Genomic DNA, 16,495 nt, shown 5'->3' on the forward strand with positions numbered 1-16,495 from the left:
AATGCAGAAGTTGTGCATCTGGGCAGCCGACTTCCAACAGTGGTCAACTTCTGGGCAGCCCTCAGACCCCTCTTCCCAACTGATTCCCCCCACCTGTGCTGCCCAGCTGTTTGGCCATAGAGATAGTGTTCAAAATCCCCCAGGCGCCAGGCACCTTTTGTGACTGGCGCGAGTCCAGTTGTGACCAAATGAAGATGTCTTGTTGCCAGGTTTTGCGACTGACATCTCCACCACCTGGCTGGCAGGCAGCAGCGTTTTCTGCTGCTGCACGACACACCCCAGCAACAAAATACACTGCTGCGTGCCGGCCGGCCAATCTCTGATGTCTTGTCGCTGTTTTATTCTGGATTGTTTTACTTGACATTTTAATGTGTTGTAAACCACTTTTTTTCTTTAAAATGTAAAGTGGCATAAAATGAAATGAATAATAAAAACATTAATAATCTCCATTGTAAAAAAGAAATGGCGACTAGACCATCGGTTGTGGCAACCGTAGCGTAGGTTTCGGGTGCTTATATATCTGAGTTTCTAACAGAGAGAGCCAGTGTGGTGTAGTGGTTAGAACGGTGGACTCGTAATCTGGGGAACCGGGTTCGCGTCCCCGTTCCTCCACATGCAGCTGCTGGGTGACCTTGGGCTAGTCACCCTTCTCTGAAGTTTCTCAGCCCCACCAACCTCACAGAGTGTCTGTTGTGGGAGAGGAAGGGAAAGGAGAATGTTAGCCGCTTTGAGACTCCTTCGGGTAGTGATAAAGCAGGATATCAAATCCAATCCTCACTTTATGTGGGATGCCTTCGAAGTGGCACTGAATTTGGTACAAAAAAATGACTGCTAGGATGCTGACTGGAACTGGTAGATTGGAGCACATCACCTCAACCTTGTTTTATCTACACTGGCTACCTGTTTTCAACCTTAATTCAAGGTGCTAGCTTTGCCCTTGAAAGTTGTAAACAGTTTTCTCAAGAGTCTTCTCTCCCCTCCTCCAAAAGAAGATGGTGGTTTATATGGGCCACTCTAAGAGGCCTTTCTTCAGGTTCCCCTGTTGTCAGATGTGTGATGAATTTGTACATCAGATGGCCTGCTCTGCAGTGGTGTTCAGAATTTAGGACAACTTTCCTAGGGAGCTTCCATCCCCGGTGGCAAAGGCCCACTTATTTCAGCAGACTTTTTGTGGGGTACTAGATTAGTTTGCAACTACTGCTGCTTCCGATCCTGCTTTACTTTGATTATTTCAATAATATTCCACTAAATATACGTTTGGTTTTTGTAAGCCATCTTGACTATGGAAAGGTGGGGTATGGCTACTGGAAATCCATAAGTTTATGACATAGTCTGTGACAAACTGGTGCTATGCAAGCGGGCCAGCAGTTATTTTAAGATGGAGGTAAAATACGGTTTACTTTGAAGGAGAAACGCTTCAACTCAGTATGAGTTGTTAGGCATTTCTTCATTTCTTTTACTAGAAAACAGAAGGGGGGGCAAACAATAATAGAGGGAACAGGTAGTATTGGTAGTATCAGAATACAGGCGTACCTCTGAGATATTCCGGGTCCAGTTCCGGACCACTGCAATAAAGCAAATGTCGCAATAAAGGGAGTCACACCATTTATACCATTTCCCAGTGATATAGAAGTTATGTTTACACTATACTGTGGTCTTTTAAGCCAGGCTTCCCCTGGCTGCAGGGGTAGGAGGGGAAAACCCCAGCTGTAGCCCTAGCCAGCTTCACTTCAGGGGGCAGAAGAGGGACAGTGGGGGCTTGGCTGGCTGCAGCTGCACCTGCATCCTCGTGAGGAGCAATATCTGCAGAGCACAGCAAAACTAAGTATGCCTGTATATAGCACTTGGGCTTGAAATATTTGCAGGTGATTGCTAGAAATGGGGGACTTATGGGTATTGAAAACCAACAGATTAAGCTTTATAGGGAATAAGTACAAGTAACCAACTTTAAAAATTACTTTAGCAGTAGTTTTTGCATTTTACACTCTTGCGAAATGTGTGAAGACTGATACCAGAGATGATAGAGGGAAAATGTCAGTCTTTGATACTTGCACTTGGTTTAGCTTTCAAAATACAGTGTGTTTGAGTTGAATCAACATAACAGATTATTTCCTATTTCTTTCTTTTATTTCACTGAAAATATCCCAGCAAGTCAGATCCAATAAATATTTTTTGGCCACATTTCAAAGTGCTGTTGTTTGTCAATGAGTTCATTTCCTTGGCACAAGGTTTGGACATAAGACTATGAGAGCCAATGTGGTGTGGGGGTTATTGTGCTGGGCTAAGACCTGGGTTTTAAATCCCAGGTGGCCACAAAGCTCACTGGGTGACCTTGGGCCAGTCCCTGCCTCTCAGGCTAACCTTCCTCACAGGGTTCTTGTGGGCCTTAAAGAGGGGCGAGGGGGGAGAACTATATATGCCACCTTGAGCAGCAGAACACTATGCTAAAGAACGGAGGTTACAGAAAATACCATCTGTAAAAGGATGGTTAGGAAAGGTGAGGGGTTTTGTTCTAACTGGCCAAACAGACATTTATGACTACAAGGAAAAATAATAATTTCATACTATTTCATGGAAATAGAAAGATAGATAGATCTCATTTATATTCCTTTAATTTGCCAAAGCAGTGAAAATATAGTGAGATTGTCTGCTGGCCTCTTTCTGACTGATATGCTAAATCAATAGCAATTTATTATATTTGTATTTTTTAATATGCCTGCATGTAACACCCATTACTTGATACAGAAGTCTAGTTAACTTGTTTAATAACAGCACAATTTTGTACATGGTTTTCCCCAGAAGTAAGTTCCATTGTGTGCAGTAGGGCTTACATCCTATTAAGTGCATTTAGGAAGGGAGGATTGCAGCCCCTGTGTATGTAAGCATATTTCTGATTATATATATATCAGGGGAAATGGAAAATGTTTCTTTCCCCCAACCTTCCTTTTCCTCCTTATAGTACAGAAGGAAGGAGGGACTGTGTGAGCCTGAAACCATACGATCCAAATTGTTGTCACAAATCTGATGTGACAAAAGGACTTAGACTAAGATTATTTGCCACAGATGGACTATGAGTCTTGTTGAGATCTGTTTGAAGGAGCATGAATTGGTTTTATTTTTAGTGACCATTGTGAAGGTTATAAACCAGGTAAGCAGTTGTAGCATCGTGAAATATACCTAAACAGTACTCATTGTTTTTGAAAACATATGGGTGATTAATGTTTTGGTGTATTTTTTTCCACAGGCATGGGACATCTCAACGAAGGCCGAATGACCAGAAACCATATAAAGATGCAGAAACTCATAGCACTTTTTTGACTTTAAAAAGATGTGACGTGATTCTAGAAGGTTAGTATTTTAGAAATTATGCAATATATTTTAATATTTGGATATGGCATTCGAACTAATGGGGTTTGCTGAGATAGGGTTCTCATTCGTCCAAACTAAGACATGGTTCTCCATCTCTGAAACTTTATGCAGTACAGTTTATGAAAGTTTTCTTATCTCCACAAAATAGAAATCCAAGCTCTTTGATAATTTAATCCTTGAAATAAATTCAACAGATTACAGGGCACGGAATGTGTTTTGTGCCTTAATGCAAATTTTGTAAGCATGCTAATTCCATTAAACTTGATGAAACCTATTTCTGTGTAATGTGTTTAGGGTTAGGGTCTTGGAAATTCAAGGTTTCCCTAATGTTTAGCATAGTTAACTACCCCTTCATAAATTCAGTTAATGAATGATATAGCATGGGTATATTTTTCCTGTATATGAATGAGTGGTAATTCCAATAGAGTATGTTGAATAACTGAATACAGAAGGTGCCAATTATTTCAGATTCTTAGATTCTTTAATAAGGGATAAAAGTGGCTTTTTTAGAGGAACAAGGCAAGTTTTAAATATTTCTTACCATGATTGTGAAACATGTAGAACATATATATAAAGAGAGGGAGGAATAGTTTCCAGAGTCAGAATTCAACTTGGAACATGTAAGGTTGCAAAAACGTTTGGGCTCAGTCTTATCAAGGCTTAACAAACACAGTAAGTCTTATCTCTGAGCAACATGCATAGGGTTGCCCTGTTAATATCCCCTTTAATATCCCCCTGTTAATAATCCCATTTTAGACATAAGGTTTTCTGCCTATGTCTAAAGCAGTAAAACAAGCATGCTGGCTAAGAGTGTGCCTATATTCATTTGCTCATTCCTTTATTTTTTAAAAAGACTGTAACATAAAGAATAAAGAAAGAGATCGGCCAGAGAAAACAAGAAAAGATTCCAAGAATCTCTATCCGGGTTTGAGGGAAGCAAGCTTTCAAAACAGTGAGAGCAGAAAAAGAAGGAGTGATGTTTTCTCAAATCAACGTAACATATATTCCTCACCGAAATCACCGCTACCAAGTGTAAGTAACTTTTGCACGTTTTTGTAGCAGTAAAGATTGAGAAATTGTGCCAGTGGCTTATAAGTCATTTTACATTTAACGCATGCATACATATGTCAGTATATAGTAAGATTTAAATCCCAATAGTGTTTGTACCAAACTCTGAAAATTAAAAAGGCTCAGATACATAAACAAGGCGATCTGTTTTCGAGTCTTATGTGAAAAGCTTTGCACTCAAAAATGGGGCTGAAAAGGTTTAGAAGAATCTAGATTTTCCAGAGGCCTCTAGGCTAAGGTTACCAGACGTCCCCGTTGCCCGGGGACAGTCCCTGGATTTGCAAATCAGTCCCCATATAAAATCCATTGAAGTTGAAAAGTGTCCCCGGATTCATTGAGAAAAAAGGTGGTAACCTTACTCTAGGCTCAAGGCCAGGTTGCGAGCTACAGATTTCTGAGCTTCCCACCTTCTAGTGGAGCTCATGTTCTTCCCATAGCCTTCCGGGTTTACTCCATGAGAGTGGCAGTTTTTGCAGGAAGGAGATACTTGATTGTATGAGGAGGAGAACAGCTGTGAGGCCTGTAGCAGTGACTGGCTCTGTGGTCTCGTTCGAGGCATTCTGAGGCTCAGGAGCTTCCGTGCAACTTTCCCCACTCCTAACCTTAATCGGGTTCTTCCCACTGTTCTTTTGAGTTCCTGCAGCAGTGGGTTTAATTGAAAGCTTATTCGTAATTTTCCACGTGTGAAGAAACTTAAATTTACTGCCCAGCCCCAGAGTCATCCTGACTTTTTGAAACAAGCTTTCATTTCATTTCATTTTAATTTTGCAGAAAGAACAGAGAACAGAACCAATTCAGTTACCTGGCTGCAGGAGCTCAGGTGAGAATTGCCCGAGTCACACGCATAGTCCTCAGCAGGAAAATATTCCCCAACCATTGGAAATGGACTGTAGTGAAGCATTTGCCAGCACCAATGAGAACACTGCTGCCCACTGTCCAGGGGAAAAATGGTCCTACTCTTCTCCCAAGAGAAAGCAGCCTTCTGTCACCAGTAAGGATGAGCTGGTTTCCCCACTCCTCAGCTCTGCTCAGAAAAAGAAATCAAATACAACTCTACCTCCCAAAGAGCCATTGAATAGATCTGAAAGGAGTAAAAAGTCGGCTGATTCAACTGAACCAAGTATGTAACTGTAACTCCCTTCCCTTGTTTCCAGTCACTTGGAGTTGGGGGCCTTACACCACTTTCATTTTGCTTTAGTTGTGCTTTCTAGTGATGAAGAAGAGGGACCCGCAGAGACAGAAGATCCAGAGAGAGACCTGCAGACTGGGGAAAGCCTCAAACCTGAGGAGGAGGAAATGGAACAAGAAGCTGCATTACCTTTGTCAGAAGGGCAGCTATCACAGGTTGCAGCTGAAAGTGAAACAGAACAAGTAAACAATCAGCTCTATAGAAACTTTTCCTTCTCTTTATCATGCTAGAAGCCATATCATGTATCACTCCTGTATGATCTGGTCACCCCCCATAGATATCAAAAGGATAGTGCACACCACTTCTAACCAAATTTTCAGTGGAGCTTACTTCTCGAAACTCGAAATTACGGCCTCACAGTGAATTCGTAGGGATTTTAAAACGTCTTTCTCTAGCATCATATTTAGAAACATCCACAGCTCTTCCTTGGGTAATAGCTGCATAAATGGCACCACCGTGTGGTAAAAAAATGATTACCAGGGATTCAGTACATTATCAGCCTGGTACATTCAGTATGGTACCTTATCTTTTGCTTCAAGCAGTAGAAACTTGATTGTTATCATCATCTGTGCATGACACATGTAAAACGGGGGATATGGAATGTCTACTTTAAAAACACTATTTTTTTAGGAAAAAAAATCTTAGAAGTTTGAAATTTGGAGGAGTGGGGAGAGGAGACAGCCTCACCATGTGTGTGTTGTTTATTTTATAGGTTTCAGCTGAACCGCTTCAACCGTGCTCCTCTGCAGATCATAGCACCTTCGGCGATCAGATGGGTCTTGCCTTAGATATAAATTTTGAAATGATTTATATTGGAAAATATAAAGGAAAAGCAACAGGTTGTGCCAGAGTAAGTTTAATGCTACTGATCCATGGCGGTCAGGAGCTTTTCCATAAAGCTCTTGAACTTGCCTTTCTTGAACAACAGCCTTCCCTCATTCTGAGCCAGAAACTGGGGGCAGAAAGCATCAGAATAATTTTTTGAATATAGCACTGGAGTCTGCTATCCAAAGGGGAAAAAGTGAAAAGATTCCACTGAGCTTCCAATATGTGCCTAAGCAGCTCTTTGGCTCATGAGCTTTGTCTCTGGCCAGCACCCAGTCTGCAATTGCAAGTATGTATGTCCTGCTGAGATGTAGTGAGATGTAGACATGCTAAAAAGAAAAGGTGCAAAACTGCAGCCTAAGTGTTATACAGTAGCTTGCTGCATTGTATGATATGCGATCTTATTTTGAAAGTCCCTCAGTTTAAAAAAGGGTTTGTGGCACAAAGTGGGGATGCTTCTATTTAGCTTAAAAATAAGCTACTTTCTTAAAAATAAGTTTATTAAATGTTCACCTTTTGAGTAGAACATTCTGTGAGGTGAATGCACTTAAGATTGCCAGGCAAGTGTTAATTTTAGATTCAAAATTTGCAAGATAAAGTTTGGTCAAAACACTCACTTTATTTTACTTTCCTCTGATTTAATTTCTAATATATTAGCAGAATGTGTTTCCAATCAGTTCTGTTGAAAATACTTTTTATCTCTCTCTGTTTTCTTTTAAGTTTACCGTCAGCTACATTCAGATCCCATTTGAAGGTAAGGCTCTATGACAGACATCCCCAAACTGTGGCCCTCCAGATGTTTTGGCCTACAACTCACATGATCCCTAGCTAACAGGACCAGTGGTCAGGGAAGATGGGAATTCTAGTCCAAAACATCTGGAGGGCCGAAGTTTGAGGATGCCTGCTCTATGATATTTTATTGCCGTTGGGTCACCCATTTATATAAATAACAGTTATGTTTAGAAGATCGAAGTATGCTATGTTTTTACAGTGTTGCATGTCACAGTTCCCTCTTATTTAGACCAGGAGTGAGGACAAGAGCTCATAATATGAGGAAAGGGAAGTGAGACTGTGAAGCACAGCCTTTTTGATAACGCCCCCCGGTCACCAATTAACCGTAAACTGACATGGTGGGAGACCCAGGGGCTGCCCCTTCCCAGCCTGTGGACGATGAACAGCATTCAGAGTTACAATATGCTGGGACAGAGTGGCAGAGTTCAGAGGACAGGTAGGTAGCCGTGTTGGTCTGAGTCGAAGCAAAATAAAAAAATTCCTTCAGTAGCACCTTAAAGACCAACTAAGAGTTCAGAGGAGGAGGCTCGCCCAGCAATCTCTCTTGCAGAGAGATGATTCTTCAAGAGAAGATTGGAGTCTTGTCCCCCTGGAAGAAGTTCCTGACTTCAGGTCAGGAATTCCTACAGACATAGGGATTCTTGCAAGTAGTTAAGCTTTCTCTGTCTCTGCTTAGCAGCTAGGCAGGCCAGCAGAGGAACTTGTTGTAACGACTTCACAGCTCCCATGCAGTCTTGGAACTTAGTGAAAATCTTGGACTCCTGAACTTTGGCCCTTCCTGTTGGTTGGCCTTGCAGAAACACCTGGACTAGATTCTGCTCTTTGTTGACCACTGAATTTGTACTGTTAGACTGCTGTGATAAATGTTCACTTTATTACTTACAAGTAAACACACCAGTGGTTTAGTCTTGGGTAGGAGCCAGGGCATTGCCTATTGCTAAAAATAATAATAAAGCCTAAAAAAACCCTCAACTTTTTCAGAAGTGTCTAATATTTACATGTATTGGGGCAGGATGGCAATTTTTAATACAATTCACAATTCCAGCAAAAAGAGTACAGTAGTAGGGTATCCCAGGTTCAGTCTCTGACATCTCCAGTTTTAAAAGAATGATAGCAAACAACTGTAAGAACTCTGCCCTAAATACCCTTGTAAACTGCTTCCAGTCAGAATAGACAGTACTGAATTAAATGGACAAAGAAATTGACCTGGTATAAGTCAGTGTCCCTTCAATTTCACATAATATGCTGTTTTGGAAAGAAGTGTTGACTGCTAGAGATAATGAGTCAAGCTTAGGATATCTGATATACTAGAAGTGTGGCAAGTTTTGGATGAATGGCTGTTCACATTTTTCAGAAATGATTTCATGTTCTTGAGAATCACGGTTTTGCATCTTGCTTAGTGATTATTTCCTTGAAAAATGGTAATGTGATTTTTCCTTGAAAAATGGTAATGTGGGTTGCTGGTGCAAGTCAATCCTGTATATCATCTTGTGCATTTCAAATTCTGTTCCCTGCAGTGGCTCATAAGAAGATTGAACTGTCAGTGGATTCCGTGCACTTAAGAAAGTTTGGGCTGTGGATGAATAAAGATTCTTCAACTTCGAGGAGCTGCAATACCATTTTTCTTTGGCTGTCATCGGATTATGTGGAGCAGATTGAAAAGCAAATTGGAACACTTATATTAAACAAGCAAGGTAGTTGGGAAATAATTAAATAATTTGATTCATACCCGGAAATGGAGGGAGAGAGCTGGAGACTCCTTGTGGCTCGTGAGCCCAAAGAGGACGTTGGTGAGAGCAGAGAAGGGACTGGAGGCGCAGTGGGGCTTTGTTCGGCGGCTCAGACTCCCCGTCTAATAGCTGATGTGCATGGTGGCGCAGCAGCTGCTGCCATCGCTTTTTTGCGCAGGCTCCAGCCGGTCCCAGAGCTTGTATTCCAGTTGTGGATATTTTTGGTACTGTACAGTATTTTTGATCTGGATTGGAGAGCCGCAGAGAGGGCATTTAAATGGTGCTTAGGGAGTGCTTTTCACTTAACACTTGCGGAGCACCGGAACATAACCCCCAAATAAGTGGGGAGTCGCCTGCAGGCAGCTTCCAGTGTGAACCAGGTCCTCCCTGGGAGCAAAGAGTCAAGCTGAAGTGCACAGCCCCGACCTTGACGCCCCTACTCCCACTTCCCATCCGTGTAAGCTACAGTGTTGGGAGAGCAACCCTACCAGCACCACCGAGCACCAAGTTCAGTAGGTGGCAACTGATGGCAACCAGCTGTAGTGCCCTATTTGTGGATGGCCGCCCAGCAGTCACCCTCGTGCATCAGGCTGACGTCTTTTTATGCTCCCAGAGCTTCTTAAATGTCACTTGGTTGCTCTTCTTTTTCACCTGCAATGCTTTTATGTCCTGTTTGCTTCTATATTTTCAATTTTCTACTTTTTGTTCTGTTCTTAATTTTTGTTGTTGTTTCCCACACCGAGAGCAGTATTAAACAAATGAATAAGCAAAGAAAGAAAATATTCTAAATCTACTGTTTCAGTGGAAGATAACAGCTTAAAGAGACATCGCAATATGTTGCCATGTTTGCACTTCTGTTTGTAAGCTGCTTTGGTCGGCTCATTTTTGTGAAGAGGGAAAGTGGGCACACCTTTAAATTCATTAGATTTTTGTCTCTTTTGTATTATTTCTGCTCTGCCCTCTGCCTAGGCTACTGACTGGATTGCATAGATAAGTGAATAATAGCAGCTCCATAGTACTTATTATAAGTCACTGCTAACACATTGCTTTTTCATTTTTTACAGCCAAGAATGCTGAGTTTATTTTTATTAAGCTGCCTCAGCTGCTTACAGAAGATGATCAGGTCATACTGAAAAAAATAATTGTGGAAGTGAGGAAGAAGAATGCCTCTCCAGACCTCTGTGACTCCTTACAGTGGCAGGACGCTTTTCTGTTTCTTAAAGATATCCCAAAGGAAGAAAACGCCTTCCTTGATCATTGCTATGAGTCATACCAGCAGCACTTACAGAAGGACAGCACTTCAGTTCTGATGGAACCACCCCCTCGGGTAAATCAGTTATTCTCAAATAAATTATTTGGATACAGGTAGGTAGCCGTGTTGGCCTTACTCCAGTTATTTGGAGTAAGTAGACTTACCAGAGCTGGTAAGGAAAAGATGAGTTTCCTGGAGGGAACACTGCATTTAAAGCGAAGAACCTTTACCATTGATTTTAACACTTTCCAGTGGTGTAGCTGTATTAGTCCTCTGCAGTAGAAACAACAGAATCTTGCGGCACCGTAAAGTGGAATCCATAGACGCTTGAGAAGACATCATCATCCTCTCCTCCCCACTGCAGCCTCATGCATGCCCCCTCCCCCAAAAAATCACAGAATTGTAGAGTTGGAAGGGACCCTCAGGACCATCTAGTCCAACACTGCAGTGCAGGAATCCAGGCCCAAACAGAGCTCATCTGAGGCCCTGGGAAGGAGCCTTGTTAAGAGTAAAGTTATAAACCCAAACAAAAAAGCAGCCAGTCCCTGGTGGAGCCCACCCACCCCCCTGCCAGCTGGGTGATCCCTCAGAGGCCCAGGGCAAGTGTACCTGACTGCTGGACCCCTCCCTCTGCACGGCCCTATAGGAATCTCCACTAGATCATATAGAATTGTCATATATTGTTACATATTATGAAGCCTTTACGATTGCTATAAGGCCTTTAACCCTCCCCTGCCCTTCTATACCTAGGCACCCATATATCTTCAGAGCACCAGTTCAGAGCTCCTGCTGTGATTAGACACATTCTGTACACAATCAGTTTAGAGTCAGGGTTGTTGCCATCCAGCATACCTTGTACGTTCTTCCGTAATTGCACTGTTTTGTTGATGTTCCCTTGACAAAACAACAGACCTGACTGTGTTACCTCTACAGATTTCCTTCTAGGCAGAATCTACCAAACTTTCTCATTAGCCATTCCTTTGAGCTGCAGGTGCTTCATTGCGTCCCTCGTCTTTTCTCTACTCCCCCTGCTCATTTGTCCTCCCATTTGCTCTGTCACTTCCCTAGCCCTGTTCTCTCAGGCATTCGCACACCAACTCACTTCCTTCTCCCCTATAGTGCCAGGCTTCTTTTCCTGTCCCCAATTCAGGCGCTTGCATAGACAGCTTCTTTCGTTCACTCCCTTGCTCTGTTAGTCCTTCCTGGATGGTCTCTCCCTCCCTTGCCTGCCCAGGATGCCAGCAGCACCTCCTTTGCCACCAGCCACTGTTTATCTTCCAGCTACTTGGGTATCTTCTCAGCCACTTTTGCACTTCTGGGTTGCCAAGCTTTGCGGTTATGTGTTCTTCTCATCTCCAGCAATTCCCTATATGAGCAATGGCCACTTCCCCTCTCTATTTTACCATTCACTTCTCTATTGTGCAAAATGTGAGGGTCTCACTGGCCTTGGGGCATTAATATTTTTCAGAATTATAGGATTAGTTCCTGAGTCTAGAGCTGATTTGAAGAGAGAGTCCTCATTCTTGCTTGTTGGCAATTCAGGGGTTCCCCTATGTGGAGTTCACCATAATCAAAGTGAGATAAACTTCCATGACTCCTTGACTTCAGCCCCTAGAGACCAATACCTGTATCATCCGCCCTGCCTCCCTGTTGCAGACCAGCTTCTGCTTCCAGTATCAGGAGAGAGGGAGCATGGGTTAGATTTCTCAGCTGGTCATTGCAGCAGCCAAATAAAATTTCACATTGACCAGGAGCAGGGGAAGTTAGTGTAACTTGGTGTGGTGTACTCACATAATTAACTGGTCCCAAGATATTATTGAGAGAAATGTATGCAATAAAAGTATTTTTATGGATTATATCATTTGTTTAGAGGTGGCATATTCCAGTCAAATGAGATATCTGGACGTAGGTTTCATTTGAATGTGATGCTGGGCGCTAGGAACTGCCAACTATGCTTTTATCTCTAACATGGACTCTTTGTCCCCAGGCATGTCTTTACAGACCAGGTTTTCCACGGTACGAAGTACCCACAGCTTCTATGCAAGCTGCTTGGGGCCCAAACACTTGGCAGTTCATCCCTGTGTTCCTCTGTTCCATTTTCTGTAAATTGATGGTGATAACCATCTCCATTGGGTGGCTGGTCAAGGCATCAACCTTTATAAAACATTCCCAAGAGGAAGTGCCATGTAAAGGCAAGAAACTGTATCCTTATGGGGTTTCTCAGTCTTTGTGTAAAAAATGTGTTTGACTGGAATCAGCTTTTATGTAACAAGTAGGCACTTTGAAAGCAGCCATTAGTTGAGAACAGGCACCCCCAAACTGCGGCCCTCCAGCTCTTTTGGCCTACAACTCCCATGATCCCTAGCTAACAGGACCAGTGGTCAGGGAAGATGGGAATTGTAGTCCAAAACATCTGGAGGGCCGAAGTTTGGGGATGCCTGGTTTAGAACCTGTCCCTTGAATATGTATTTAATGGAACATATTCTAACTCTGTCTGATATTGCTCTTGTAATAATTCTATGTTGAATATACCGGTACTTCAATAGGAATATGGTAACATTTCAAGGTGCTGAAGAAGAATGACTTTTCTGTGTAGAAGTTGTCCCTGTACACAGGAGAAACAGTTTTCTAAGGAGATTTCTATTCTGAATTGACGATTTCCTGTATCTTACATGCCAAATAGCAGATTTAATGAGGGGGTGGGGATGAGAAAGTGTATTTTAAGTTGCCATATGTGATTTCTTGAAGTCAACTTTAAAGTTTCAGCTGACCTACTTGCAACTTTCTTATCCTTATTGGAGCCTTTAACAAAGACAAAGAAAGATGATTTTGCCTTTCTCTCTGGCAGGAATCAAAACCAAGCCTCAACAAGCCCAGTTACATGCTACTGCAGAAGCCAAATAATGGTCACTATTCCTTTTCCATCACTTCGGTGCAGAAGAATGAGTGGAAAGAGTTGCGAGTGACTGGACCCGTTCGGAAGTATGTATGGTGGTTACATTGTACTGACATGTCCAGAAGTAAATTATATAGGGAAACACCCACTGGTTTCATTAGTTGTTAAGAGTTACCTTGAAAGACTGAAATGAAATACATTGCAGAAATATAAAGTTGTTGATAAAAATGTGTTTCTTCATTTGTCATTCTAGCTCCAAACCAGCAAAGCATTGTTGTTAGAAAGAAACAAAGCAGGAGATAAATGATAGTCTTAATGCAGTTTGATTTTTGGTTAGCATGGCATGCTGAGTCAGCAGTGGCTTAGCATGAATACATGGGCTCCCAGAGAGGAGATCGTGGCTGCTATGCTCCTGTGCCCTGTTGCCGTGGTGCTGCTGTGAGCTAAGCTGTGGTTTGGCTGAGCAGGCCGTCCAAACCTTTGTTCATGGTTTTATCCCCAGACAAAGCATGAGGTATAGCCAAAATTTGGTCTATGGCTAAGCACAGGGGTCCACAAACTAAGGCCCGGGGGCCGGATGCGGCCCAATCACCTTCTAAATCCGGCCCATGGACAGTCCGGGAATCAGCATGTTTTTACATGAGTAGAATGTGTCCTTTTATTTAAAATGCATCTCTGGGTTATTTGTGGGGCATAGGAATTCGTTCATTTTTTCCCCCAAAATATAGTCCGGCCCCCCACAAGGTCTGAGGGACAGTGGACCGGCCCCCTGCTGAAAAAGTTTGGGGACCCTTGGCTTAGCACATGCTATGTTATGGCTTAGCTTAGTGTTACTTGTGAACAGAGCCATTTATCTCTTGTCCGCCTTTACATATAAATGATAAAACAGCTTGTTCTACTCTCCTTTCATTTGTTATAACTTAATAAAAACTAGATTTGCTTTTTATTCAAGTATCAGAAGGTATTTAATGTCTCTTTTGCTTTCCAGCTTGATTGTTTACCCTCCCCCACCTGCCAAAGGGGGGCTGGGTGTCACAAGAGAAGATTTGGAGTGTTTAGAGTATGGAGAATTCCTCAATGATGTGATCATTGACTTTTACCTTAAGTAAGTGTAGTAGAGTAAAATAAGTATAGTATATAATATGTTCCACTCTGGTTATGTGGTGCTAACACCTGTGGGGAGACTCATTTTCACCCTTGCCTTTGTACGTGAATGAATACAAGATAAATTTCCACATGCATAATATTTGCACATCTTTTGCATTTTTGGTAGGTATCTGTTGTTGGAAAAAGCCCCCAAAGAACTTGCTGAGCGGTCCCATATATTTAGCAGCTTCTTCTATAAGTGCCTGACAAGGACAGAGGCAAGCACTGAAGAAAACCCTAATCTTTCGTAAGTTATCTTTCAGTGTTTTTTGATCTGCCTTGCTGTCACATCCTTCTGGAAAAAGGAGTTTCCTAATACCTGGGGTGGGCCAGCTAATACTCTGTAATGGATTTGCCTATCTTGCATATTAAGGATCAATATGAACAATTTATATCCTCCTTTGCTGGATTTGGAGGGACTGAAGAAAATGCTTCCTCTGGTTCTGACAGACAGAATTAACTGGTTTGTTGTCCACACAGAATAGCACAAAGAAGACACGGAAGAGTAAAAAGATGGACTCGACATGTAAACATTTTTAGCAAAGACTACATTTTTGTGCCTGTGAATGAAGAGTAAGTTTGCTGCATTAATTGAAATCTAAGTATTTTCTCAACTTGTAACTTCAATTGCAGAACATTTAGCTTGTATTTATACGCTGCACACCCAAAGAGTTGCCTGTGTATATAGAAGCCTATATCTGTTTAGTTTCCAAACTGATAAGCACTCAGGTGCCCAAGTTTGCTATTAGGGGGAATTATGATGTTGCTTACAGATTTAAAATATAAATGGTCTATATTCTTGGTGTATGTGCAGTTGATATTTAGAGTTTTGGTAGGTGTTTATAAAAGTGAATATAAAAGCCTGAAATTGTTAAATGTCTGCATGCATCCTCTATTGTAATTTAATTTTTATTTAGGCACAATGCAGGAAAGAGGGAAGCACTCTTTTGATTGTATTGAGCATAGTTGTTATCAGATCTTAATGGATATCACAGTGGGGAAAGGCATTCATAGTCCCATTTCCCCCCCTCTCTCTTCTTTTAGAGTATCGGATACTGACATTCTCTTCCTTTCCAGGTCTCATTGGTACATTGCACTTATTTGCTTCCCTTGGCTGGAAGAAGTTGTATATGAGGATTGCCCAGATCAAGGTTCACTGCAGTCGTGCTCCCAACAATCTTCATGTCAGCCAGAAATTAAACATGACACTGTTAGAACAGAAACAGTTTTGGTCTTTAATGATACCAGGAGTGATAAAGAGCAGCCAGACTTAAATAGCAACCTACAGCCCAAAGGTAATGTTTTAAGAACATATGCTAGATGATGATATATGGTTTAGAAATATAATTATATACAAACCTCTTGGACGAATGAATTTGCAGGTAAGGTAATTGGCTCCAGAGAACAATTTGTAGACTACTTACCCATGCAAGAATCAGTTTATTGACGTAAGAGTACACCAGTGCTCTATGAATCGCTTACTGATAAAATTATCTCTGAATGGCAACACAAGGCGTACAGTCTAAGCATTTGCTCACCAATGCTGCAGTAATAGAAGTAGCTCTGAAAAAATGTTTCATTTTAACTGAGCGCTTGAGTTAATGCAGTGGAAGTGTCAGTAACCAGCTGGGAAAGATGAAATAATATTCTTTTACGTATTATTCTGTCACTGAGAATTACCTTGCTGCAGAAGATTTGCTTCAGTTTATGACAAGGACTTTTGAAGATATTGTCAAGATTCTCAACAGTAGAATTCAGATCAAAATAGGCAAGGAAAGCTATACCAGAATTTTCAGTACCTATAAGCAAATTTTTAGAGTTGTTGGCTACAGACAGAGCTCCAACCCTTTTCTCTGCCATAAACTCTCTAGAGCAGTGGTTCCCAAATTTCCCTTGTGAACCACTTGAAAATTGCTGAGGGTCTTGGAAGACCACTTAATGGTTTTCCACCTGTTGTAGCAATTGTAACGCACTGCGTTAGATGCTGTATTATTTTTAAATTGTCTTTTTATTGCCATATTCTCCATATAGTTTCTCAGGTATTGCATCTCAAGTATAGGATTGCATTCTGATAAATGTTTTAAATTGTTTTTATGGGTGGCTTTTGTGTGTGTGTGTGTGTGTGTGTGTGTGTGGTTGTTGCTTTTATCATGGTTGCTTTTATCATCTAGCATTCTTGTGACACAAACAAAAAAATAATTCTCATGCATGCCACACATTTTCAGTAT

The 16,495-nt window shown here is 41.7% G+C and overlaps 1 protein-coding gene across 6 annotated transcripts in view; it reads left to right on the top strand.

Annotated features, from left to right (window-relative positions):
* Window positions 1–16,495, top strand: part of SENP7 (SUMO specific peptidase 7) — a 36,884-nt gene that overhangs the window by 13,437 nt on the left and 6,952 nt on the right. For all 6 annotated transcript variants that reach the window (XM_035115145.2, XM_060273714.1, XM_060273716.1 and 3 more), the window contains 13 exons: window positions 3,245–3,348; window positions 4,223–4,401; window positions 5,209–5,557; window positions 5,636–5,808; window positions 6,339–6,476; window positions 7,172–7,205; window positions 8,761–8,937; window positions 10,038–10,300; window positions 13,074–13,207; window positions 14,110–14,226; window positions 14,395–14,514; window positions 14,748–14,840; window positions 15,345–15,562. In XM_035115145.2, coding sequence (XP_034971036.2) covers window positions 3,245–3,348; window positions 4,223–4,401; window positions 5,209–5,557; window positions 5,636–5,808; window positions 6,339–6,476; window positions 7,172–7,205; window positions 8,761–8,937; window positions 10,038–10,300; window positions 13,074–13,207; window positions 14,110–14,226; window positions 14,395–14,514; window positions 14,748–14,840; window positions 15,345–15,562 — 2,099 coding nt within the window. The remainder of the gene's footprint in view (window positions 1–3,244; window positions 3,349–4,222; window positions 4,402–5,208; window positions 5,558–5,635; window positions 5,809–6,338; window positions 6,477–7,171; window positions 7,206–8,760; window positions 8,938–10,037; window positions 10,301–13,073; window positions 13,208–14,109; window positions 14,227–14,394; window positions 14,515–14,747; window positions 14,841–15,344; window positions 15,563–16,495) is intronic.

The sequence above is a fragment of the Zootoca vivipara genome, chromosome 4 (genome assembly GCF_963506605.1).
Source record: "Zootoca vivipara chromosome 4, rZooViv1.1, whole genome shotgun sequence".
In the NCBI taxonomy this organism is placed as follows: Eukaryota; Metazoa; Chordata; class Lepidosauria; order Squamata; family Lacertidae; genus Zootoca; species Zootoca vivipara.